This window comes from Lethenteron reissneri, chromosome 43 (assembly GCF_015708825.2).
Source record: "Lethenteron reissneri isolate LAM-NWPU_2019-01 chromosome 43, ASM1570882v1, whole genome shotgun sequence".
Lineage (NCBI taxonomy): Eukaryota > Metazoa > Chordata > Hyperoartia > Petromyzontiformes > Petromyzontidae > Lethenteron > Lethenteron reissneri.
Window position 1 is genome coordinate 2,317,935 of NC_083821.1, and position 27,218 is coordinate 2,345,152.

Below are 27,218 nucleotides of genomic sequence, written 5' to 3' on the forward strand. Positions count from 1 at the left end.
ATACATGATGTGCAACCGTGAGCCGTGGCCTGGAGTTGAACCCAGCTTGCCGGGGTTCATGGCGCAGTATGCAAACCACTGCGCCACCGCTCCCCGTACACGCATTATACCCGCACGCACACATACTCGTGGAACAACAACAACAAACACATACACTCACGTAATCAAACACGAAGATCCCCCGTATAGCCTTAACAGACTTAACAGACTGTTGGGGCAAGTGCTGTCAGCGAGTAGCACCTACGAAGGCCGGCACGGCACACGAGGGGGTGGGTGGCCAGCACCACGCCCGGCCGCCTCCCCAGGAATCACGTGTACACACCACACCAGGTTAACACACCACGCCAGGTACTCATTTAAGGTTGAGTTGACCTAGGGGAGGCCCAGGACCGGTTTGAATATTCGCCACTGAAAATTGGGTCGTGAGCGGAAATCGAACTCGTGCGGTTGGCTTCGCAACGCACCAACTACTACACTGCCGCTCCCCATAAATAAACACGAAAAAAAGACAAAGATCCCCCGTGTAGCCTTAACAGACTGTTGGGGCAAGTGCTGTTAGCGATCGCCTATGACGGCTGACACACAGTCGCAGACACACAGTCACAGACACACAGACACAGTCACACAGACACACAGACACAGTCACAGACACACAGTCACAGACACACAGACACACAGTCAAAGACACACAGACACACAGTCACACAGTCACAGACACACAGACACAGTCACACAGACACACAGTCACAGACACACAGACACAGTCACACAGACACACAGACACACAGTCACAGACACACAGTCACAGACACACAGTCACACAGTCACACAGTCACAGACACACAGTCAAAGACACACAGACACACAGACACACAGTCACAGACACACAGTCACAGACACACAGACACAGTCACACAGACACACAGACACACAGTCACAGACACACAGTCACAGACACACAGACACACAGTCAAAGACACACAGACACACAGTGAAAGACACACAGACAAACAGTCAAAGACACACAGACACACAGTCACAGACACACAATCAAAGACACAGACACACAGTCATAGACACAAAGTTAAATAAACTCTACGGAGCCAGGCCGATTGCTCAGAGAAGTGCAGTCAGCGAGCACTGAGTAAGCCTGTCACGATGCACGAGGGGGGTCGTGTAGTCAGCACCACGCAGGGCCGCCTTTGTCTTCCCAGTACCTAACAAAGACAAAGATCCCCCGTATAGCCTTTACAAACTGTTGGGGCAAGTGCTGTTAGCGAGCACCTATGAAGGCCGGCGCTGTGGCACACGAGGGGGTGGGTGGCCAGCACCACGCCCGGCCGCCTTTGTCTCTAGTGGCGATGTTTACACACGGCACCAGGTACTCATTTGAGGCTGAGTCGACCTAGGCGAGGCCCAGGACCGGTTTCAGATCATCGTCACCGGTGTTGGCCGTGAGAATCGAACCCGGGTCGCCAGGTTCGTAGTACCTGACACACACACACGCGCGCGCGTATTCCACGCACCGTACGTAAACTGTGTCTCGGCTTGAGCCGGAACAGTCCGGAGCGCTGTAACCACGATGCCATAATGTGGGAATTACCACGTCGACACGTACAATATTTTTCTCGTGGTGCTGCAGAGCTCGAAGCCAATAATTCACACTTAAAGCCAGCCAGCACTAGCAGCGTTCCGGAAAATGTCGTGATTAAAAAAAACTCAGCCATGCACGTCTATATATAATGTATATTGCACGTGAAACAGACGCTGCGTGGTTATATATTGCGGTGGTCCTCGAGTCAATTTCGTCCCAGGACCCAGATCCACCCAGCACCTCCTCCGCCCCTCCACACACGCAGCCTCTTAGACGAGTCCTCCCCCCCTCCTCCTCCTCCCTCCTCCCTCTTCCTCCCTCCTCCCTCCTCCTACCTCCCCCCTCCTCCCTCCTCCTCCTCCTCCCTCCTCCTCCTCCTCCAGCCCGACATATAACGGCATAGCACGCGCGAAGTTCCAAAAGAGAATTCGTGGTCGTGCCCGTGATCGTCATCGTCATCATGCTGTTGCGCATCTCTTAACACCGGTAAGAGATTTCTCCTCTCTGTACAAACACGCACGCGCGCACACGCGCACACACACAAGACAAAGATCCTCCGTGTAGCCTGCGCAGACTGGTGGGGCAAGTGCTGTTAGCGAGCACCTATGTGAAAGCCGGCACGGTACACGATTGTGATTAGTGGCCAGCAGCCACGCCCGGCCGCCTTTGTTTCCCTGGTTGCGTGTTTAAGCATCGCATCAGGTACTCGTATTGAGGCTGAGTCGATAGTGGGATGGCTGAGGATCCGGTTCAGATATAATCGTCGCTGTTAGCGGGAATCGAACTCGGGTGGCCGGGGGTTTGTAGCGCAGAGCGCTACCGCTCCCCATACTCGCACACGCACACATATTACTCCCCGTATCACTTTTATATCCTGTTGGGACAAGTGCTGTTATCGAGCACCCGCGAAGGTAATATTGTCCGTGTGTATCGTGTGCGTGCGGATGCACGCGCACAGACACATGTCACGTGCACAGAGACAGACACACGTACACGAGACGCACGCTCAGACGGACACGCGCGCACACGTACGCAGCAGACACACACGCACACACGCACACGCGCATTAACAACATACGCATACATATACACACAACACACATACATTACACACACATGTACATACAAAGACAAAGATCACCCGCATAGCCTTAACAGATTGTCGGGATAAGTGCTGTTAGCGAGCGTCTATTAAGGCAAGATCGGCGCACGAGGGGGTGGGTGGCCAACACCACGCCCGGCCGTCTTTGTATCCCCAGTGCTGTTGATGTACACAGAACACACTAGGTCCAGTCATTTTAGGCTGAGTTGACCTAAGTAAGCAACAGCACAGGTTCAGGTGCATCAGGTGTACAAGTGCACACACACACACACGCAAGCACACACATACACACTCTCATCAGATGTTCATAGTTAACGCTGAATCGACCCAAGGGAGGGCAAGGGTCCGCTCAGATATCACGCGCCACTGATGTTAGCCGTGTGCTTTATTAAACTCAGGTCGTCGCGATTGTATCGCTGCGCGCTATGACCTCCAGTATAAAAACCAAGAGGGAATGAGGAATGTGAGTGTGAGTGATGTTCTAGACGGGCTAGAGGGCTGGGTGAGAGTGGTGTGAGTGTGAATGATGTTCTAGACGGGCTAGAGGGCTGGGTGAGAGTGGTGTGAGTGTGAATGATGTTCTAGACGAGCTAGAGGGATGGGTGAGAGTGGTGTGAGAGTGAATGATGTTCTAGACGAGCTAGAGGGCTGGGTGAGAGTGGTGTGAGTGTGAATGATGTTCTAGACGAGCTAGAGGGCTGGGTGAGAGTAGTGTGAGTGTGAATGATGTTCTAGACGAGCTAGAGGGCTGGGTGAGAGTGGTGTAAGTGTGAATGATGTTCTAGACGGGCTAGAGGGCTGGGTGAGAGTGGTGTGAGTGTGAATGATGTTCTAGACGGGCTAGAGGGCTGGGTGAGAGTGGTGTGAGTGTGAATGATGTTCTAGACGAGCTAGAGGGCTGGGTGAGAGTGGTGTGAGAGTGAATGATGTTCTAGACGAGCTAGAGGGCTGGGTGAGAGTGGTGTGAGTGTGAATGATGTTCTAGACGAGCTATAGGGCTGGGTGAGAGTGGTGTGAGTGTGAATGATGTTCTAGACGGGCTAGAGGGCTGGGTGAGAGTGTGAATGATGTTCTAGATAAGCTAGAGGGCTGGGTGAGAGTGTGAATGATGTTCTAGACGGGCTAGAGGGCTGGGTGAGAGTGGAGTGAGTGTGAATGATGTTCTAGACGGGCTAGAGGGCTGGGTGAGAGTGGTGTGAGTGTGAATGATGTTCTAGACGAGCTAGAGGGCTGGGTGAGAGTGGTGTGAGTGTGAATGATGTTCTAGACGAGCTAGAGGGCTGGGTGAGAGTGGTGTGAGTGTGAATGATGTTCTAGACGAGCTAGAGGGCTGGGTGTGAGTGGTGTGAGAGTGAATGATGTTCTAGACGAGCTAGAGGGCTGGGTGAGAGTGGTGTGAGTGTGAATGATGTTCTAGACGAGCTAGAGGGCTGGGTGAGAGTGGTGTGAGAGTGAATGATGTTCTAGACGGGCTAGAGGGCTGGGTGAGAGTGGTGTGAGTGTGAATGATGTTCTAGACGGGCTAGAGGGCTGGGTGAGAGTGGAGTGAGTGTGAATGATGTTCTAGACGGGCTAGAGGGCTGGGTGAGAGTGGTGTGAGTGTGAATGATGTTCTAGACGAGCTAGAGGGCTGGGTGAGAGTGGTGTGAGTGTGAATGATGTTCTAGACGGGCTAGAAGGCTGGGTGAGAGTGGTGTGAGTGTGAATGATGTTCTAGACGAGCTAGAGGGCTGGGTGAGAGTGGTGTGAGTGTGAATGATGTTCTAGACGGGCTAGAAGGCTGGGTGAGAGTGGTGTGAGTGTGAATGATGTTCTAGACGAGCTAGAGGGCTGGGTGAGAGTGGTGTGAGTGTGAATGATGTTCTAGACGGGCTAGAGAGCTGGGTGAGAGTGGTGTGAGTGTGAATGATGTTCTAGACGGGCTAGAGGGCTGGGTGAGAGTGGTGTGAGTGTGAATGATGTTCTAGACGGGCTAGAGGGCTGGGTGAGAGTGGTGTGAGTGTGAATGATGTTCTAGACGGGCTAGAGGGCTGGGTGAGAGTGGTGTGAGTGTGAATGATGTTCTAGACGGGCTAGAGGGCTGGGTGAGAGTGGTCTGAGTGTGAATGATGTTCTATACGGGCTAGAGGGTTGGGTGAGAGTGATGTGAGTGTGAATGGTGTTCTAGACGGGCTAGAGGGCTGGGTGAGAGTGGTGTGAGTGTGAATGATGTTCTAGACGGGCTAGAGGGCTGGGTGAGAGTGGTGTGAGTGTGAATGATGTTCTAGACGGGCTAGAAAGCTGGGTGAGAGTGAATGATGTTCTAGACGAGCTAGAGGGCTGGGTGAGAGTGGTGTGAGTGTGAATGATGTTCTAGACGGGCTAGAGGGCTGGGTGAGAGTGGTGTGAGTGTGAATGATGTTCTAGACGGGCTAGAGGTATGGGTGAGAGTGGTGTGAGTGTGAATGATGTTCTAGACGAGCTAGAGGGCTGGGTGAGAGTGGTGTGAGTGTGAATGATGTTCTAGACGGGCTAGAGGGCTGGGTGAGAGTGGTGTGAGTGTGAATGATGTTCTAGACGGGCTAGAGGTATGGGTGAGAGTGGTGTGAGTGTGAATGATGTTCTAGACGAGCTAGAGGGCTGGGTGAGAGTGGTGTGAGTGTGAATGATGTTCTAGACGAGCTAGAGGGCTGGGTGAGAGTGGTGTGAGTGTGAATGATGTTCTAGACGGGCTAGAGGGCTGGGTGAGAGTGGTGTGAGTGTGAATGATGTTCTAGACGGGCTAGAGGTATGGGTGAGAGTGGTGTGAGTGTGAATGATGTTCTAGACGGGCTAGAGGGCTGGGTGAGAGTGGTGTGAGTGTGAATGATGTTCTAGACGGGCTAGAGGGCTGGGTGAGAGTGGTGTGAGTGTGAATGATGTTCTAGACGGGCTAGAGGGCTGGGTGAGAGTGGTGTGAGTGTGAATGATGTTCTAGACGAGCTAGAGGGCTGGGTGAGAGTGGTGTGAGTGTGAATGATGTTCTAGACGGGCTAGAGGGCTGGGTGAGAGTGGTGTGAGTGTGAATGATGTTCTAGACGAGCTAGAGGGCTGGGTGAGAGTGGTGTGAGTGTGAATGATGTTCTAGACGGGCTAGAGGGCTGCGTGAGAGTGGTGTGAGTGTGAATGATGTTCTAGACGGGCTAGAGGGCTGGGTGAGAGTGTTAATGATGTTCTAGACGGGCTAGAGGGCTGGGTGAGAGTGGTGTGAGTGTGAATGATGTTCTAGACGGGCTAGAGGGCTGGGTGAGAGTGGTGTGAGTGTGAATGATGTTCTAGACGGGCTAGAGGGCTGGGTGAGAGTGGTGTGAGTGTGAATGATGTTCTAGACGGGCTAGAAAGCTGGGTGAGAGTGAATGATGTTCTAGACGAGCTAGAGGGCTGGGTGAGAGTGGTGTGAGTGTGAATGATGTTCTAGACGGGCTAGAGGGCTGGGTGAGAGTGGTGTGAGTGTGAATGATGTTCTAGACGGGCTAGAGGGCTGGGTGAGAGTGGTGTGAGTGTGAATGATGTTCTAGACGGGCTAGAGGTATGGGTGAGAGTGGTGTGAGTGTGAATGATGTTCTAGACGGGCTAGAGGGCTGGGTGAGAGTGGTGTGAGTGTGAATGATGTTCTAGACGGGCTAGAGGGCTGGGATGAGAGTGGTGTGAGTGTGAATGATGTTCTAGACAAGCTAGAGGGCTGGGTGAGAGTGTGAATGATGTTCTAGACGGGCTAGAGGGCTGGGTGAGAGTGGTGTGAGTGTGAATGATGTTCTAGACGGGCTAGAGGGCTGGGTGAGAGTGGTGTGAGTGTGAATGATGTTCTAGACGGGCTAGAGGGCTGGGTGAGAGTGGTGTGAGTGTGAATGATGTTCTAGACGAGCTAGAGGGCTGGGTGAGAGTGGTGTGAGTGTGAATGATGTTCTAGACGGGCTAGAGGGATGGGTGAGAGTGGTGTGAGTGTGAATGATGTTCTAGACGGGCTAGAGGTATGGGTGAGAGTGGTGTGAGTGTGAATGATGTTCTAGACGAGCTAGAGGGCTGGGTGAGAGTGGTGTGAGTGTGAATGATGTTCTAGACGGGCTAGAGGGCTGGGTGAGAGTGGTGTGAGTGTGAATGATGTTCTAGACGAGCTAGAGGGCTGGGTGAGAGTGGTGTGAGTGTGAATGATGTTCTAGACGGGCTAGAGGGCTGGGTGAGAGTGGTGTGAGTGTGAATGATGTTCTAGACGAGCTAGAGAGATCACGTTGGTCACGAATCTAATTGAGTTCACGCTTATAGCTAGAACCATCCGAAACGTGTGTACTTTTTCAATTTTTGCCACAAACACGAGGGCGCCGAGGTTGATTGGTTTCGCTCTCAGGGCAGGGTCAACCTCCATCAGCACGTCTCAAGGTCCAGTCCTCGCAGCCCCCAGCACCACCCCCACATCGCCTTTCCGCATACTTCCCCGCTCAACTATAGATGTACTCCTTCCACGCCCCATGCGCCCCATGATTGTTAAACGCGTCCCACGCGACGCACGAAGCAATTGACGCTGTTTGCCTTAACGGAGCCGATTCACATGACGATTGAGATCTCATCTTCTTGGTTCTTTCGGTGAAGTCACGTAGAAGGGAAATAATAAAATTAAAATAAAAAAAAACATAATAAAAATTAAATTGAACATAATACTAATTATTTTATTATGTTTCATTTTAATTTTTTTATTTTTTACCTTCTACGTGACTTTACCGAAAGAACCAAGAAGATGAATCCCTGCAGTCACGAAAGCTTTACATCGAGATTGAGATCTCACTGCACGTGTGTGTGCGTGTGTGTGCACGTGTGTATGTGCGTGTATGTGCACGTGTGTATGTGCGTGTGTGTACACGTGTGTGTGTGCGTGTGTTTGTGCGTGTGTGTGCACGTGTGTATGTGCGTGTGTGTATGTGCGTGTGTGTGCACGTGTGTATGTGCGTGTGTGTACACGTGTGTATGTGCGTGTGTTTGTGCGTGTGTGTGCACGTGTGTATGTGCGTGTGTGTGCACGTGTGTATGTGCGTGTGTGTGCACGTGTGTATGTGTGTGTGTGTTCGTGTGTATGTGCGTGTGTGTGCACGTGTGTGTGCACGTGTGTATGTGCGTGTGTGTGTGCACGTGTGTGTGCACGTGTGTGTGCACGTGTGTATGTGCGTGTGTGTGTTCGTGTAGTAGAGCGATTAGCGTGCTGCGCTACGAACCCGGCGACCTGGGTTCGATTCCCGCTCATGGTCAACACCAGTGACGATTATCTGAACCGGTCCTGGGCCTCCCATGGGTCGACTCAGCCTCAAATGAGTACCTGGTGCACTGTGTAAACATTGCCACTCGGGAGACAAAGGCGGTCGGGCGTCGTGTTGGCCACCCATCCCCTCGTGTGCCACAGTGCCGGCCTTCATAGGTGCTTGCTAACAGCACTTGCCCCAACAGTATGTTAAGGCTATAAGGGGATCTTTGTCTTTGTGTACACGTGTGTGTGTGTGTACACGTGTTCCACGTGTGTGTGTGCACGTGTTCAACGTGACGAATTTGAGTTGGCCAGGTCTACGGCGCATGCGCTCACCACTGCGCCACCGCTCTGCCCCAGATGCATGTTCATGAATACCGATCTGTGCATATGGCGAATAAAAGTTAATCGTCTGATAACTCGCGCCCTGAAACTGGTTGGCGCATGATCCAATTGTATTGGCCATGGAAATAAATCTCTACCGCCGAGGTCTCGAACCAATAGACTCACACAGATACCAATCTACCCACATAGAGACCCATAGACTCACACAGAGACCCATAAACTCTCAGATACCGATAGACTCACGCAGATACCAATCTACCCACGTAGAGACCCATAGACTCACACAGAGACCCATAGACTCTCAGATACCAATAGACTCACGCAGATACCAATCTACCCACATAGAGACCCATAGACTCACACAGAGACCCATAAACTCTCAGATACCGATAGACTCACGCAGATACCAATCTACCCACGTAGAGACCCATAGACTCACACAGAGACCCATAGACTCTCAGATACCAATAGACTCACGCAGATACCAATCTACCCACATAGAGACCCATAGACTCACACAGAGACCCATAGACTCTCAGATACCAATAGACTCACGCAGATACCAATCTACCCACATAGAGACCCATAGACTCACACAGAGACCCATAGACTATCAGATACCGATAGACTCACGCAGATACCAATCTACCCACATAGAGACCCATAGACTCACACAGAGACCCATAGACTATCAGATACCAATAGACTCACGCAGATACCAATCTACCCACATAGAGACCCATAGACTCACACAGAGACCCATAGACTCTCAGATACCAATAGACTCACGCATATACCCATGCCCCTACATAGAGAACCATAGACTCACGCAGAAACCCATATACCTCCAATACAGCTTTCACAGTCCAACTGGCCTTCATATAGACCCATTAACCGTGGTAGCCGGGACCTGGTGGCTATGCACGTGGCCTCTAATCCAGCAGCTCCGATTACCACAGTTGGCTACGTACGGTGTGAAAGAAGTTCAACATACAATACGCTCCCTTCCCAGAGCCATACTCTGGCTTGCCAGGAGAAGGCGGAACAGCAAGGGTGGACTCTCATCATCCGTCCCATCGGTACGGGGATATAGCGTTGCCCCCTCGCACGCGTGTGTTTTCTCCGGGTGCTCCGGTGTTCTTCCCGCGTGTATGTAAGCACTCATTGAAGCAGCTGAACACATCTCAATTTATGCAATTTGCATGAACGTCGCTATGTAAATGGAAACGTTCTATATATAAATCAGCTTTAGCCTTCCGCAAATCCCGTGACTTCTGTGTGGCACTCTGAATCCCTCCCCTCTCCCCGCCGCCGGCTGTGAGGACAGACGCTGCTACTCGCTCCCTCTTGCTCCTCCCTCTCGTCTCCCCTCTCGCAGCAGCAGCATCATCATCATCATCACCCTCTCATCATCTTGACCCGCTCATTCCTTCTCCTCCTTCCTTTCCTGATGCTCATCGCGAGCCGTGCCATCCTCTTGGAGACTTCCGTCCCGGGCCTCCCTCCCCTCCTCCCCTCATCTCCCCCCCTCTCCAAACCCCCTGCCGCCCCCGTCTGGTGCCCTTTAGCCATGAACTTTACCGCCCGCTCACTGCGCCGTTCATATCAGAGCCCAATGTAGTTGAGTGTCAGGGTGACACGATGTTCATCACAAGCCGGCCAAGCCAGCGGGTTAAGGGAGCCTCCGTGGTTCAGCGTGGATCGCGTGCTAACACCCCTCACCACCATCTCTCCCAGGTGTGTCGGCAGCATAACGCGAGCGATGATTCGATCATACTTCACCGCACGCCGCATGGGCAGTGCGAGGTTTTGGCGAATGCGGGGAGCGTGGACGGCCAGTGCACAGGAGTAGAGTACAACACTTACTCTCGTGGCTGCACTGCCCGCTTGTATGTACGTTGGACTTCTATGGCACCGTACGTAGCCCGCTGGGGTTGCGAGACGTGGCCAGATTTATTTGTTTACGTAAATAATCGTAAGTACGACCACTACTTTGTTTCATCAAACCCAATGTATCCATCCACATAATACTTTGTTAGAACGATTGAAAACCGAAGGGGTGCAAGGCTGCAGTCAAGGTTTAAGGACCACAGCATGAGAGATATCCGTTTGAGTGGCGTGCGACACAGACGTTGCTCTCTGCATCATGGTGCGTTGGAATGCACACACGCATGTTGAACTTCGTTCGCACCGTACGTAGCCAACCGTGCTTGTCGGAGCATCGGCCCCGCAGCGACCTCTACACTGGACATTGGTCGCCCATCATCCAAGCAGTGTCCGGGTTCAACCCCGCTTAGCTTTATAAAGTCGGACGAGGTCGCGGGCATTTCGGGTGATGGTGCTCAGAGGCAAACATTGTTACGAGGCGGTGCAGACTTCAGACGAAGATCGCGACAGGAGAGACGAGGATGTCACAGCCGGGGTGTGTCTCACAGATAAAGCCGCTGCACTGAGCGGCAGCATGTCAGCTTCTTATACTGGTAGGAACCTCCTGGTTACACCAGCCCACAGGGGATTATTGTGTCCGTCCGTCGGTCCGTCGTGCAGGGAGGGGCTGGGTGGGGAGAGAGGGGCTGGGTGGGGAGGGGAGGGTGTGGAGGGGCTGGGTGGGGAGGGGAGGGTGGGGAGGGGATGGGTGGGGAGGGGCTGGGAGGGGTGGGGCTGGGTGGGGAGGGGGGACTGGTCACCCCGTGGTGCCCTTATAAAACTCAACGTTTAACCTACTCACGCCGGCTTGTGCCCGCCCTCACAGTCGGGCATATTTGCGGAATACACCACGCCGCCGTTGACTCTGCAGGCCATTGTTCGAGCAACCCAAAGTTCCTACCAGCTCCCTCTGCAGGACAATGTGTTATTGCGGTCGCTACACTGCGTCTGCTGCTGCACGTGGCTGCACGTGTGATCCAGCGCTGTGGAGGCAGCAGCCAGGGTTGGCGGATCACCACGCACAGATGCTGCGAAGTTCCCCTTCTTCCCGCGAAGGGGGAGGGAGCGGTGGGTCGAGGAGCCGGTGTCATGAACCCCTCGCTCGCCGGGAGAAGGCGGTACAGCAAAACAAGTGTGCACTCCGCCTCGTTCCGTCTGTGTGGGATAGAGCGTTGCTCCCTCGCACCCGTGAATTTTCTCCGTTAGCTTCGGTTTCCTCTCGCGCGTAACACCCTCGTATGCAGAGGACCGCGGAGCTCGGGGAAATCGTTGGCGCCGGCTCCTCGCCGCCGCGTGGCTGCTACTGCTGCTGCCTTCCCGCACCTCGATGGTGGTTCCTCCTCCTCGCCCCCCCCCCCTCTCTTTCCCCTCTCTACGAGAGCGAGTGAATTCCGTGCGGGGGGGGGGTCATCGCGTTGTTACAAGTTGACGTTATTCGTGTCATTATTATTATCACCACTGCCACCGTTGTAGAGTTATATATATATGTCCTTTGGAACGACCCAGCCAACCTCCCCTAAATCCCTCTCCCCCCCGCCAACTTGTCCCGGCACAGACCTCGGAGTCAGGCCGACGCACAGCGGTAGACTTCGCGTGAAGCGTCTTCGAGCCGCCTGCCGCATGGGAGTTGATCCGGCTCGAGCATTCCCGCGCCGGGGCCAAGTCCAGCCATGGTTCACGGCCACGCCGCCCCGGCACCGCGAGAGGACGAGACCGCTCGGAGCCGCCACCACCTCCGCCTCTTCTCCCTCCCCACTCCTCCCGCGCAGCCGTCCGCCGATAACGACGATGACGACGGCTACCCAACAGCAGCAGCAGCGGCAGCAGCAGCGGCGGCAGCAGCAGCGGTGGCGGCAGCAGCGGCAGCGTCAACTCCGACCACTTCCATCGACGGCAGCAACGAAGACTCCGACTCGAGCCACCTTCTCATCACGGTGAACGTCGGCGGCTTCCGCCAGAGGCTGTCCCCGGGCACGCTGCTGCGCTTCCCCGAGACGCGCCTCGGCCGCATTCTCTCGTGCCGCTCCGAGTCTGCGATCCTGCAGCTGTGCGACGACTACGTGCGCGACAGCCGCGAGTTCTACTTCGACCGCCACCCGGGACTCTTCCGACACGTGCTCGACTTCTACCGCACGGGCCGCCTGCGTGCGCTGCAGCAGGAGCTGTGCGTCTTCAGCCTGAGCCAGGAGATCGAGTACTGGGGGCTTCCCGACCTCCTGCAGGTGGCGAGCAGCTCGTACTGCTGCAGCCACCACTACCTGGAGCGGCTCGAGTGCCTCGCGGCGGGAGCGCAAGCCGGGCGGAGCGGCCGGCGCTGCCTGCGCAAGAATAACGACGACGACGATGACGATGAAGAGGAAGACGACGACGATGACGATGAGGACGATGATGACGACGACGACGATGGGAGCGACAACTCCGGCGATGAGGACGGTGACGCCCGCGGTGACGGTAGCGGCGGCGGCGAGGATGACGAAGCGACCGACGCGAACTACCGATGCTGCGCCGGGAGACGCAGGAGGATGTGGGCGATGCTGGAAAACCCCGGCTACTCGCGCCTCGCCAAGGTCTACACGGGGGTGTCCATCGCGGTGCTGCTCGTGTCCATCATCTCCATGTGCGTCCACAGCATGGGGGACGAGCGCGCCGGGGCGGCGGAGGACCCCGCGCTGCCCGTGGTAGAGGACCCCGTGCTCGCCGTGGTAGAGGACGTGTGTGTCGCCTGGTTCACGCTCGAGCTCGCCGCCAGGATGATCGCGGCCCCCGACCTCAAGGTGCGACCTCGGGGAGCTGTCTCGCCCCCTCTTGTCCGTCTCCATTGGGACTCTATGTCTGTCTGTCTCCCTGTCTCTCTGTGTCCACTGTGTCCAGTGTCTCCACTGGGACTCCCTGTCTGTCTGTCTCCCTGTCTCCTCTGTCTCCACTGTGACTCCCTGTCTGTCTGTCTCCCTGTCTCTCTGTGTCCACTGTGTCCAGTGTCTCCACTGGGACTCCCTGTCTGTCTGTCTCCTCTGTCTCCATTGTGACTCCCTGTCTCTCTGTCTCTGTGTCTCTCTGTCTGTCTCTGTGTGTCTGTGTCTCTCTGTCTCTCTGTCTCCTCTGTCTCCACTGGGACTCCCTGTCTGTCTGTCTGTCTCTCTGTGCCCACTGTGACTCCCTGTTTCTCTGTCTTTCTGTCTGTCTGTCTCTACTGCCTGTCTCCCTGTCCCTCCGTCTCAACTGGGACTCCCTGTATCTCTGTCTTCATAACCTGTACCTCCCTGTCTGTCTCTACTGTGTCTTCCTGTCTAGATGTCTCCATTCTCCCAGTCCCAACTTAATTTCTCTACAACCCCAGGGAGACAACCAGTGGAGACAGGGAAACAGGGAGACAGGGAAACAGGGAGACAGCCAGACTCGGCCGCAATTAAAAGCCGTGACGACTCCACTGCCTCTCCCCCTCATCATCATCCTCATCATCCTCACCCTCCTCCTCTTCCCCCTCCTCCTCCTCATCATCATCCTCACCCTCCCCCTCCTCCTCCTCTTCTCCCTCCTCCTCCTCACCCCCCTCCTCATCACCATCCTCACCCTCCCCCTCCTCCTCACCCTCCCCCTCCTCCTCCTCTTCTCCCTCCTCCTCCTCACCCCCCTCCTCATCCTCACCCTCCTCCTCCTCTTCCCCCTCCTCCTCCTCCTCCTCATCATCCTCATCCTCACCCTCCCCCTCCCCCTCCTTTCCCCCTCCTCCTCACCCTCATCCTCCCCCTCCTCCTCCTCTTCCCCCTCCTCCTGCTTCCCTCCAGAAGTTCTTCAGCCGCCCGCTCAACTCCATCGACCTGGTGTCGGTGACTCCGTTCTACGCGACGCTGCTGCTGAGCGGCGTGGAGCTGGGCAACGTGGGCCGCGTGGTGCAGATCCTGCGGCTCATGCGCGTGCTGCGCATCCTGAAGCTCGCGCGGCACTCCACGGGACTCCGCTCGCTCGGGCAGACGCTGACGCACAGCTACCACGAGGTGGGGGCCCGTGGGCGGGGGGGGGGGCGAGGAGTAGGGAGGGCGAGGGGCATGGAGGGGGGGGGGGCGAGGGGCATGGAGGGGGGGGCTAGGGGCATGGAGGGGGCGAAGGATATGGGGGGAGAGGGGCATGGAGGGAGGGGGGCGAGGGGTAGAGGGGGTGAGGGGCATGGAGGGAGGGCGAGGGGCATGGAGGGGGCGAGGGGATGGTGGGGGGGGGCGAGGGGCATGGAGGGGGCGAGGGGTAGGGAGGGCGAGGAGCATGGAGGGGGCGAGGGGATGGTGGGGGGGGGCGAGGGGCATAGAAGGGGGGGGGGCGAGGGGCATGGAAGGGGGGGGGGGCAAGGGGCATGGAGGGGGCGAGGGGATGGTGGGGGGGGGCGAGGGGCATGGGGGGTGGGAGTGAGGGGATGGTCGGCGGGGCAGATGTCTACTGGACATCTGTGAAAAAGAGCTTTATAGCTCATCGGATTCCGCCAGCATGAATAAAGATTCTGATGATTCTGAAGATGCGCGTGCGAGGGAAGGGATGCCCGGGACGGAAGCCCCCAAGACGGACAAAGAGGGGGGGGGGGGGGGGCACGGCTCGAGATGAGCAGCAGGAAGAGAGGAGGAGAATAATCTGAATATTTATATATCTCGGATAAATCTGATTAACTATAAAGCTCTTTTTCACAGATGTAAATTAGAGAGTGCTGAATCATCACTCACCCGGATCATTTGGTGGGCAGGTGTGAAGATAGGCAGGTGGACAGGCAATCAGGTGGGAGGGTATTCAGGTGGGAAGTTAGTCAGGTGGGAAGTTTTTGCTTTCAGGGTTTTCAAGGCGTAAGCAGACACTGAACCAAACGTGTGGCACCTATCGAGCGCACGATCAGGATTGACCGCTGCCAACGACTCGGGGCACTTTCCTCGTGCAGTGCGGTAAAGTGTGGGCACTGCCACCTCTTCCAAGACGTCTGGCCAGCGTGGAAGAGTAGGCCAAATCCTCCCTTCTAGGTGGGGCTCTCTAAAGTTCCCTCTTAGCGGAGGCCCTTCTGCTGGCAGTGGCGTGAGCAAGCAATTGCAGGGGCTGCGTCTTTACCTTTACCCCCTACGGACGCGGTCGCTAGCGTCTCTGTGTGTTGGGTGGTCACGAGGGTTGACGCCGCGCATTGGTCAGTGTTGGTTGGAGGCGAGGCTGCGCATCTCAATGTTTATTTTACATTTCGCTGGCCCGGCTGCAGAAACACATTTACATTTCACAAGGGTTTTACCCCCTCCCTCCTCTCCCCCCTCCTCCCCTCCCACCCCCTCCCTCCCCCTCCCTCCCTGTCTGGCTGGTTGCTCCCGCCCATGCATCTCCCACCCCAAACCATATGGCATTGATAGAAATGACCATGAGTCAATCATGAATCGCACAGCCTCTGATATTGTTTTTTGGGTGTCTGTGAATGGGCGACTCTCTGGGTCCCCGTGTCTACGGTTCCCCGTACATCTCTACGCGAGTCTATGGGCCTCTGTGTGAGTCTATGGGCCTCTGTGTGAGTCTATGAACATCAATGCAAAGTCGATGTGCCGTGTAAGAACGGCTGTCCCTGGCAATAGCCCTTGCTTAGCTCGACAGCAGCAGGGCATTGGAAGAGTTTAAGGTGAGAGCGCACGGCGCTCTGAGTTCCCGAGGCAATCGGATGATCCTCTCCACCCAAAATCCTCGTCCGCATCCCCCGCGGCACCGCCTGGGTCTCGATGATCACGTGGTTCGGTCTGCGACTGGGGCTGTGTGGCGGTGTGCGGGGGTCACGTGCGCAGGTGGGCATGCTGCTGCTCTTCCTGTCCGTGGGCATCTCCATCTTCTCGGTGCTCATCTACTCGGCGGAGAGGGACGAGGAGGAAGGGGGGCTCGCGAGCATCCCGCTGTGCTGGTGGTGGGCCACCATCAGCATGACGACCGTGGGCTACGGGGACACGTACCCCGTGACTGCCGCCGGCAAGGCCATCGCCACGGCGTGCATCATCTGCGGCATCCTCGTCGTGTCGCTGCCCATCACCATCATCTTCAACAAGTTCGCCATGTACTACAGGCGGCAGAGCAAGCAGCTGCGGCGGGCTGCTGCCAAGTACGCCGCCGTCGCCAAACGTACGTCGTCTGGGAGACAGCCCAGAGCCTCTGTAAACTCGCTATTTTAACCTTCTTCTTGGTTCTTTCGGTAAAGTCACGTAGAAGGGAAATAGTAAAATAATAAAAATAAAAGATAATAAAATATTATTTATTATGTTGTATTTTTATTATTTTATTATTTCCCTTCTACGTGACTTTACCGAAAGAACCAAGAAGATGAATCCCTGTAGTCACGAAAGCTTTAAATCTAACTTTTAACTGAACTCTTATTACTCTTTGGTTCTTTCGGTAAAGTCACGTAGTTAGAAATTAAATTAAATTTTAAAAATCACGACGTTTCGATCGACACACAAGCGGTCGTCATCATTATTTTATTTCTACCCACGTGACTTTACCGAAAGAACCAAAGAGTGTGGATTCCTGCAGTCACGAAAGCTTCAAATCAAGATTGAACTCTTATTTTTATTTTAAACTCAACAAATTTAAAATCTTGATTTGAAGCTTTCGTGACTGCAGGAATCCATACTCTTTGGTTCTTTCGGTAAAGTCACGCAGGTAGAATTAAAATAAAATAAATCACGCCGTTTCGAACGTCGTGATTTATTTATTTATTTTTATTTTACGAGGTAGGTGCCTGCTGAGCCATGTGGCTCTTTATTCAGAAGCAACCTTGGCTATCGCAAATGATAGCTCAACGAAGTGGCTTATCACGTTGACGTGTATACCCCTAGCAGCCAAATACTCTAAACCGTGGAACCACTGCTCTAAACACGCAACCTCCAAATAGACAGCAGCAGGCGTCAGGGTCGGGATCGAACCCACGACCTCCTGCATACCCGGCGAGGTCGTTAACATCTCCCCACCGCGACGGTTTGACCGTAGCATTCGACGTTTCCCGCTGGGTGTTGCGCCCAGCGGCTGCAGGTAGCCACCGCAGCAGCGGGCTCAGGCAGGTGGTCGCATCAAGATGCCGCGGGCAACTTCCCCGGCGGAGCATTGTGTGTGATTGGTAAAAACAACTAAATGTGGTGTGAATCGCCTCTCGACGTAGTGACCGGTTTTTTGTTGAGAACGATGTCAATTTGCGCGTTTGTTGTTCACGTGACAACTGGATTTGTGTGTGGGCGCCCGGGATAGCGAAATGTTATCCCAATTGAGCGATTCGTGGCGTAATTTTCAGATTTGGCAAATGCGGCCGTTGTCGGCGAATGACGTCCGGTGGATCTTTAACGTCCACGGTGAAGCAGAGGGAGGAGCCTCGTAGCATTGTTACGGTCATTGTCACGCGCCGCAGCATTAACCAGGGCGGCCGCTGGAATTCGAACCGCGGACTTCCGCAGCTCCTGCTGGGCCCGTGCCACCGTTCCCAATCCTCTCTCTTCGCCCCATCTCGCCCCTCCTTCCCGCACCCCCCCCCCCTCCATCCCGAGCAGGCGCTGAGAAGGAAGACTGCCCTTCGATCCGCAGCCGAAGCCCCAGCGTCGACGTGATCCCCAGGAAGGCGGCGTCAGCGCAAGGCGAGTTGCTTCTCGCCAACGAGAAGAGCTCCATGTGAAGAGACCGGGGGGGCGCGCCGCTCTGGCGACAAATCTCCCGAAGTCGAGGAACCTCCCGGCAATCCTCGCCTCGAGCTGCCCGCCGGCGCGACTCTCCGCTGTCGCCGGGCCCGCGACCCGCTACGGGCTTTGTAACGTGCGGCACGCGGCAAAGCTTGGGAGGTGGCCCGGCCAGCCGGCTGGCTCAGGGGGTGTTCATAGTCAATGGCCGTGTCGCAGTGAGAGAGAGACTCTGAGGCAGTCACCGATGAGATCACGGGCTCCAGGCGTGAAGGTTGACGTTAGGGCCATGCGATGTGAGGTTTTGTAGCGGAGGACGAGATTACCGAGGCGTCATCTAGCTGTGGATAGATGATGATGATGTTGTTGTAAGAATGAGATGCCGGGTGGTCTAGGGGTCACAGCACTGAGCCGGAACCTCTGAGATGTTCGGTTGTACTGTGAGGTTCAGCTGCTGAACGTGATTAAACGGGGTTCTACAGTGCAGCGAGCTGATGGTCTAAGTCCGGTCACCGATGATTGCTACGACAACAGAAAAGTTGACTGTTGATTTGCACTTCATGCGGCTCATTCCAGCTCTGGGAGTTTAAAATGAAAGCGGCTTTATTGAGGAACACTCTTGGCAGAGCACGTGACAGGTGTAAGAGAGAGGCCCGTTGGAGTGGCTTTAGAAGTGGTTCTGTGATGTCATCTTCAAGGCAACTTTCCGACACAAGGTGATGCACTGGCAGCACAATTATAATATTAACCAAAAAAGTAAGAGAGACAAAAAGTAGCTAAATGAAGCTCCCGAGAGCAATGTCTGCGGCAGTCGCATTAACATAGAGGGAGACGATGAGAGAGCAAGCGGCAATGATAGAACCGCTCTAGTAACGACAGCAGCAGTAGCAGAGAGATCAGTGGGGGGGGGGGGGGGGGCGGGGGGCGGACTGACGACTTTGAGTGTGGAGAGAGGTAGCCAAGAAACAAGAAAACACAAATCCCTTCCCACCTCCACCCCGATTCCCGCTCCCCCCCAGGCTACGGACACTCTCCAATTACTGACATTTGGTCACGCGACCGATCGCAACATTTGCTCTGATGCTTTAATTATCATACTCTTAGTTCTTTCGGTAGAGTCACGTAGGTAAAAAATGAAATTAAAATTAATAAAATAAAACAATAAAAATCACGACGTTTCGGAGGCAACACAAGTCTCCGTCATCAGGTGGGACCGTCACAGCTAGATTTGCTGCATCAAGTGAGGCAGGGATTCAAGATGCAAGCCCTTAAATACAAGTTTAGGGGGAGGAGAGGGGGGGAGGAGCTTATCAGAATGTGGTAGCCAATGAATGGAAAGTATCGGGAGGGGGGGGCGGGGCTAAAAGAGGGCGCGAGGTACTTTAATTATCTCCACGCACCGCGTGTTGCCTCGGGAGACATTGGCCCGTGGTGATCCCGTCGAACGCCCGAACGATTGTACATTTGAAGGGGACACCTCGCACCGAATACGATTCGATCATTTTGCAGGCTGGATATTTTCAAATTTCTGTTGTTGCTCCCGATACTCCGGCGCGCAATGGCCTCGTGCTCACGACGCCACGCGGCGTTTCGTCACGCCACGCACGGACATTCACTGCTCGGAAAAGCATGCGAGGAAGCCGCCACGGCTGAGTGACGGTTCAGCGGCGCTACGGGACTTGCAACTCCAGAGGTCGCCGGTTCGATCCCATCTCCCGGAGCGGTGGTTGAGACCCTGATGCGTGTTTCTTAAGCCGCCCACCGCCCGCGCCGCCTCCGTCCACCCGGCGGCGTGAATGGGTTGCGCCGCAGTTAGTCGATCGGATAAGTCGCGTCTGGCGGGGTAAAGTGTGGAAGAGTAGGCCAAAATACCGTCTAGAGGGATCCTTGAGGGCTGCCTTTAAGTGAAGGCCCTTCTGCCGGCAGTGGCATGAGCAGGGAATTGCAGGGCTGCACTCTTACCTTGTTTTCCTTTTAGCCGAGTAAAGTATATATGTACATATTAAAAATATATCAGCCTAATAGACCATGCACTTTACTGTCGTGTAAATAAGAACATTATACAGCCTCTTGCATTTACGGTCACGAGTGGTGAAAAACAAAGATAGTATCGGGTTGACTGCCATGCGACGAACGTTACTCCCATGTGGCAGAGCGGGTGGGGAATGTGCTGCCCTCTTCTGTGCGTGGACCAGAGTGTCACTTGAAGAATAAGAAGGAGAAGGGATCTCAGATGTAGTTCTGTGGTATCCGCTTCGGTGGACCACTTCGTAACACGAAGGTGCCACGCTGGCTTTGCGATATTTCCGAATGGATTACTCGTGCCATGACCATGTGACGTGTCATGATCACGTGACGTGTCATGCATGACCTTGTGATGTGTCATGACCACGTGACGTGCCATGATCACGTGACATGCAATGACCACGTGACGTGTCATGACCACGTGACGTGCAATGACCATGTGACGTAACATGGCCATGTGACGCAGATGGCATCTGGTGGGTAAATGACAACAAAATATAGATACATAAAAAAACATTAGTGACTGTGCAAATGCTATATCCGCAGTCCTTCTCAGAGGCAATCGGCCAACACTCTCCCACGAGCGGTGAGCATTGACCCAATAACTAGAGGTTTCTGATGTAAAATAAGAAAAATCACTTCACCCGGAACCTTTGAAATTGCATGCGGTCTGCTTATTCACAGTGACACCCGAGATGCATGTCATTGAAAACAATATATATTTGACACCCGAAGAGAGCGGGCACATTCTACATTAACTTGTTGTAGCCTGGGCCTCGAGCAAGACCAGGGACTTCAGTAGTTGTCTGTGTCGGGTGGAGGAGGGTGTACGACACACAATCTGACCCCAAACAAAATCATTACGAATCAGGAATGGGCAGGTGTTGCAGAGGTCCTCTTTTCGATTCGATCTCCCGGCGAGTACAGTTTTGCGAACAACGCGTGTCCGTTTCTTAAATCCTCGACACCACGTCGCCTCTGTTAAGGGGTTCATCGCTGTTCGCCCATCAGCAGCAGGTCGTGCGTGCGGTGGGGTAAAGTGTGGGTACGTCCGCTCCCACCTCTTCCAAGACGTACTGGCCAGTGTGAAGGGGTAGGCCAAATTTCGACAGCCGGGGCTCTCTCGCAACAGAGCGGAGGGCCTTCGGGCCAGCGGTCGCGCGAGCTGGCAATTCCAGGGCCGCGCCTTTGCCTCCGCTCAAAGCAGGGCCGCGCGTGATGAAGCGATACCCAGTGATGATAATCTTTGGTTCTTTCGGTAAAGTCACGTAGGTTAAAGAAAAGAAAAAAAGTTAAAATAAATAAATTAAATCGGTGATGATGTTTCAAGGGCTTGCGGGCGGCGCTCACGTCACAGATAAAGACACACGCAGCAACAAATAGAACTCAACTATTATTTGGGGTGATGGGTGTGCGGGGCAACAGTCGAGTGAGCAAACCTTAATGAAAGCACGCGAGTTATGTTGAATTACCACGTCGGATAACAAACAAAAAACACTTTGTCTTCCTTCATTTAAATGAATGAATTATTTTGTTGCTGCTGCTGCTGCAATTAAATTGGGCAAAGGGCCCACGCTGATCCCGAGTCTCGTCTCGTTTGTGCGCGATCCGAGTTGACCCTCCAGCCCCCCCCCCCCCCCCCCCCCCCAGCTCAACCCTCCTTCCCACTCTCCCCGCGGTACAATTTGCGTCCACGTGTGCCAATGTCTCTCTATTTAAATGCAAATTAGATCCTATTGACGTCCTCCTGCACCTCCCTCCCCCCCATTGGAATTCTAAACAGTGTTGGCGGTGGAGTGACACCGGCCGGCGCCCGGGTACTACCATCAGCGGGCGCGTGGTGTCACACTGACCAGCGTGGTGAAGTATGGTCAAACTTCTTGGTTCTTTCGGTAAAGTCACGTAGAAGGAAAATAATAAAATAATAAAAATAAAACATAATAAAATAATTCTCACGACGTTTCGGCTACAACGCAAGCAGCCGTCTTCAGGTGGAGAACAGGTCTGTCGAGAGGACAGAGTCAGGTGGAGAACAGGTCTGTCGAGAAGACAGACTCTGTCCTCTCGACAGACCTGTTCTCCACCTGAAGACGGCTGCTTGGGTTGTGGCCGAAACGTCGTGAGAATTATTTTATTATGTTTTATTTTTATTATTTTATTATTTTTCTTCTACGTGACTTTACCGAAAGAACCAAGAAGATGAATCCCTGCAGTCACGAAAGCTTTACATCGAAATTTATGGTCAAACTGCTCCCCCCCCCTCGCCCCACCTTCTTAGTGATGGCTATGCACGTGTCTGCTGCCTGGAATCTGGAGGCAACAGCGAGGGATTGGTGGATCACCGCACACACAACGCACAGATGGTGTGAAACTCCCCTCCCGTGCGCGTTGAGAAGGTGCCATACCCTGGCTCTCTAGCGAAAGGCGCTACAGCGGGTGGACTAATCCCCTGTACGGGGATAGAGCGTTGCCCCCTCACGCAAGGCGTGGGTTTTTATCCGGATGCTCCCGTTCCCTCCCCGCTCGTATTACACTGGTCAAAAAAAAAAAAACTTTTTTTCTGGCCTGGACTTTTGCAGCTGTTTTAGACTAATTTCAGGGTGCTGATTCCAAATCGGATCTCAGATTTGCTCTATCACATCTCATTTTTATGCTATCGGCATACCCCATTTTCATTTATTTTACCCGAAATTAACTCTGTCACTTATGATTGCAAGTTGTTGCGAGTCAGTGACTGCTTTAGTGTTAAAATATGGTGCTGTATTTTTAGGATAGTGTGTTTATAATATAATTTTATGTAGATATTCCCATTTATTTAGTATTTTTCTTATGCAGTTTTTATTAAAAATGCAATATTTGATATCTCAAAAACCTGATGTGATAGACAAAAACTGGATGACAGATTTGGAATCAGCACCCCAAAATTACCTTAAAACCGTTGTAATACCTTATGCCAGAAAAAAGTGTGTTGACCAGTGTTATAAACACTCAAGTTTTTAATTGTCAGCAAAGATCTTAATAAAAAAATAAACACACGATGTAGCGGCATGACCCTCCTCCAAAATAGTCTTTGCCACCGCATTCACTCTTTTTCCTGAAGGAGCTTTCAGCACGCGAGGCGAAACGTCGGACGTCACGTCGAGCAACACGATAGCGGCACGGCCTCAAGACGCGTGGGGAGTGGGAGGGGGGAGTGACGCGGTACGGCAGAGCCGCACAAACGAAACTAAACTATTGTTATACTCTTTGGTTTCATCGGTAAAGTCACGTAGGTAAAAAACTAAATAAATTAAAATGAAAGCAACTAAATTAAAACAAATCACGACGGCCACTTGGCTCCTCCCACTCTCTAGTATCCCATATAAACATGCGTCTCAGAAATAGTTCTCTTCATACGCTACAGTCATTTTGCTGGAGCAGCCAGCTGATGACGGAGGCTTGTGTTGCCTTCGAAACGTCGTGATTTGTTTTAATTTAATTTATTTTATTGTTTTACCTACGTGACTTTACCGGATCCTTGCAGTCACGAAAACTTCAAATCTAGAATTAAACGATGTTTGTTGAACACGTAGTAGCAGGCTTTCGCGATCAATATTATACATGAATATAAATGTGTCGTTAAAGCCGCCACCACCCGACACCGGACAATTAGTGGGATTTGTCAAAACATGCCAATTCGTTACAAATGTTGTGGGTTTTACTCTCCAACACACCGGTGTGCTGAACTAGTAACGAATTGGCATGTTCTTTAAGTGACAAACCTTACTCCTTAGTTGTGTCGGGTAGTGACGGGTGTAACGGCACTTTATACAGGCAGGAACAACAGGTTCCACACTGCCCACCAGGGATTATTTGTCTGTCTGTCTGTCGTGCATATCCGGAATTCCGCCCACCCATGCACCTCCCCACCGAACACCGAGCTACGCCGCGATTGGTTGACGATGTCGGGAAGGGTGGGGGGGGAAGGGTCAACACGCCCACTCATCCAACTACCCCCCCCCAACCCCTGAACGCAGCGCTGTCCAACCAAGTTCCTACCTTCCCACTCCGAAGGCGATCTAACCCAAAAACCTCTGATGGAAAAACTTTTTTTTTATTTTACCAGGTAAGGCCCACTGAGCTATACAGCTCTTTTTCAGGAGCGATCTGGCCAAAAATGATAGCCCAACGAAGTGGCTTATCACGTGGAAATGTATAGCAGCCAAATATCTCAACGCGTAATGTTGATTATTCATGTGGAGGAGAAAACCGGAGGACCTGGAGAAAAATCCACGCGATCCACGGGGAGCGAGAGACACGCAAACTCCAAATATACAGCAGCAGGCATCGTCACGTTCGGGATCGAACCCACGACCTCCTGTATACCAGGCGAGGTAGTTAACATGTCCTAGCTACCGTGATGATGAGAAAGAGACACGCAAACTCCAAATATACAGCAGCAGGCATCGTCAGGGTCGGGGTCGAACCCACGACCACCTGTATACCAGGCGAGGTAGTTAACATGTCCTAGCTACCGTGATGATGAGAAAGAGACACGCAAACTCCAAATATACAGCAGCAGGCATCGTCAGGGTCGGGGTCGAACCCACGACCACCTGTATACCAGGCGAGGTAGTTAACATCTCCTAGCTACCGTGATGATGAGAAAGAGACACGCAAACTCCAAATATACAGCAAGCATCGTCAGGGTCGAACCCACGACCTCCTGTACACCAGGCGAGGTTGTTCCACGTGGCATCGCAAATTATTTGCCGCGCCGTCGCCCAGACACTTTACAAGACGAGAGCGCGGAGGGCATGGGCACAAGGCAGCAGTGTTCGCTGTTGTTGCTGCTCACACACACACGGAGAGAGAGAATCCCACTCTCTCTCTCTCTCTCACGCACGGCTGGGCCAATTTGGTTGCAAAATTGGATGTGCAACGACTCAGCGAGAACGCGTGTGAGCAGAGGCGGCATGGGGACACACAGCAGATGGAAACACAAACAAAGATGCCCCGTGTAATGGTAACAGACTGTTGCAACGAAGGCTGCAAGCGAGTAACGCCTTTGAAGGCCGGCACGGCACACGATGTGGGTTGGTGGCCAGCACCACGCCCGGTCGCCTTTGTCTCCCCAGTGGGGATGTTTACACATCGTACCAGCTGCTCATTTGAGGCTGAGTCGCCCTAGGGGAGGCCCACTACTGGTTCAGATAATCGTCACTGGTGTTGATCGTGAGAGGGAATCCAACTCAGGTCGCTGGATTCGTAGCACAGCGCGCTAACCACTGCGCCACCGCTCCCTCTCCCCAATGTGAACAAAGACATGCCCACACACGCACGCGCGCACACACACAGAGACGCACACACGCACACACACACAAAGACGCACGCATACACACAGAGACGCACACACACAGAAACGCACACACGCACGCACGCACACACAGAGACGCACACACACACAGAGACGCACACACACACATACGCACACACACACACAGACACACACACACAGAGACACACACAGAGACGCACACACGCACGCACACACACACAGAGACGCACACACACACAGAGACGCACACACACACAGACGCACACACACACAGACACACACAGAGACACACACAGAGACGCATACACACACAGAGACGCACACACACACATACGCACACACAGACACACACACAGAGATACACACAGAGACGCACACAGAGACGCACACACACACAGAGACGCGCACACACACAGAGACGCACTCGTTGTACCAATGTCAGCCTGGCACGCGTGCCCGACATGGCGTGGCCGGTGCGCGCGTCAGCCGATGACTTTGAGCGCCGTGCGAGTGAGTGGCACACCAGAGGTGAAGAGGGGTGGCAGCAGCGATTGATTACGCTGGGGTGTTGTGTGTGGGGGGGCGTGGGAGAATGCAGGTATGAGTGGTGGGTGGGTGGGGAGTGGGGGGGATGTGGAGAGTGGGGGGGGGGGCACCGATCATCACCACATCTGTTAACGCCACGAGTGGCTGGCTTTTAATTCCGACAGTGCTTCTCCGTGTCGAACAAAACCATCCTAAAAAGACACGCAACTTGTATTTAAGAACTTGCATCTTGGAATCCCTGCCTCACTTGATACAGCAAATCTGGCTGTGATGGTCCCACCTGATGACGGAGACTTGTGTTGCCTCCGAAACGTCGTGATTTATTATTTTTTTTCATTTTTAACCTACGTGACTTTACCGAAAAAACTAAGAGTACATAATTCGAATAAACTGGTACAAAACTGACACCTTTATACCAGTTTAAAAGGGTAAAAACCTACTACTATATTTTGCCACTGGTAAAAGAGGTCTCATAGAGTACATAACTCGAAGTTTGTTGGTGTCGTCTCCATCGTCAAGTGCCCGACTGTGCAGAGGCATCGATGATGCCAACTCACCCGCGCGCACGCGCCGTGAACGTAAACCTCCGCCAGCCGCTTCTGCCGCTGGCTTCAGATTGCCGTGGTGGGGCCAATGCCAACCTTGGTTGCGTGGTGGTGGTGGTGCAGGGGCGCACTCCACCCCGGTGGGTGTCGCTTTCGTTCGGAGACCGTCTCGGTTTTCACGCGGCTCAGGGGAGTCTCTCCCGGCCAGATCGCTGCACGTCGATCGCCGCAATGTGTGAGACTGGGCATCACGGCGGCAAGTTCGCTCGCCTTTATTTTATTTATTATAACGGGGAGAGGGGGGGTTTCTTCTTCTACAAAGCGGTGTTCTTCAGGAACGCAACAACCGCGTTTTAGGAGAACGGACAAGTAGTCATTGTTCATTCTCACTGCCGCGCTAAGAGCTCATGGCAGAGGGTTCAGCAACCTGCGGCTCCAAAGCCGCATGCGGCTCTTTAATGGACCGCGCTCGTGCCGCGAGATTTATTAAGGAGCCGCCCGTCTCGTGTTCACCACCACCACCACTACCACCACTACCACCACCACTACCACCACCACTACCACCACCACCACTACCACCACCACTACCACCACCACTACCACCACTACCACCACTACCACCACTACCACTACCACCACCACTACCACCACCACCACTACCACCACTACCACCACCACCACTACCACCACTACTACCCCCACTACCACCACTACCACCACCACTACCACCACCACTACCACCACTACCACCACCACCACTACTACCACCACTACCACCACCACCACTACTACCACCACTACCACCACCACCACTACTACCACCGCTACCACCACCACTACCACCACCACTACCACCACCACCACTACCACCACTACCACCACCACCACTACCACCACCACTACCACCACTACCACCAC

General features: G+C 53.7%; 1 protein-coding gene across 2 annotated transcripts; it reads left to right on the plus strand.

Annotated features, from left to right (window-relative positions):
* Positions 1-1,979: 1,979 nt before the first annotated feature.
* LOC133353323 (potassium voltage-gated channel subfamily S member 3-like) lies at positions 1,980-21,460 on the plus strand. 2 transcript variants are annotated; one of them, XM_061569463.1, is made up of 5 exons: positions 1,980-2,080; positions 11,771-12,989; positions 14,001-14,210; positions 16,002-16,329; positions 17,745-21,460. In XM_061569463.1, the coding sequence occupies exons 2-5, from the start codon at positions 11,886-11,888 to the stop codon at positions 17,864-17,866; spliced, it is 1,764 nt and encodes a 587-aa protein (XP_061425447.1). In that variant the 5' UTR covers positions 1,980-2,080; positions 11,771-11,885; the 3' UTR covers positions 17,867-21,460. The 2 variants fall into 2 exon arrangements, with proteins under 2 accessions (XP_061425447.1, XP_061425448.1); XM_061569464.1 differs by having other exon boundaries at positions 14,004-14,210.
* The last annotated feature ends 5,758 nt before the right edge of the window (positions 21,461-27,218 follow it).

Coding starts and splice junctions, on each gene's coding strand:
- LOC133353323 (XM_061569463.1), top strand. CDS start 11,886: ATGGTTCACGGCCACGCCGCCCCGGCACCGCGAGAGGACGAGACCGCT. Junction 12,990..14,000: donor TCGCGGCCCCCGACCTCAAG/GTGCGACCTCGG, acceptor GCTTCCCTCCAG/AAGTTCTTCAGCCGCCCGCT. Junction 16,330..17,744: donor GTACGCCGCCGTCGCCAAAC/GTACGTCGTCTG, acceptor CATCCCGAGCAG/GCGCTGAGAAGGAAGACTGC.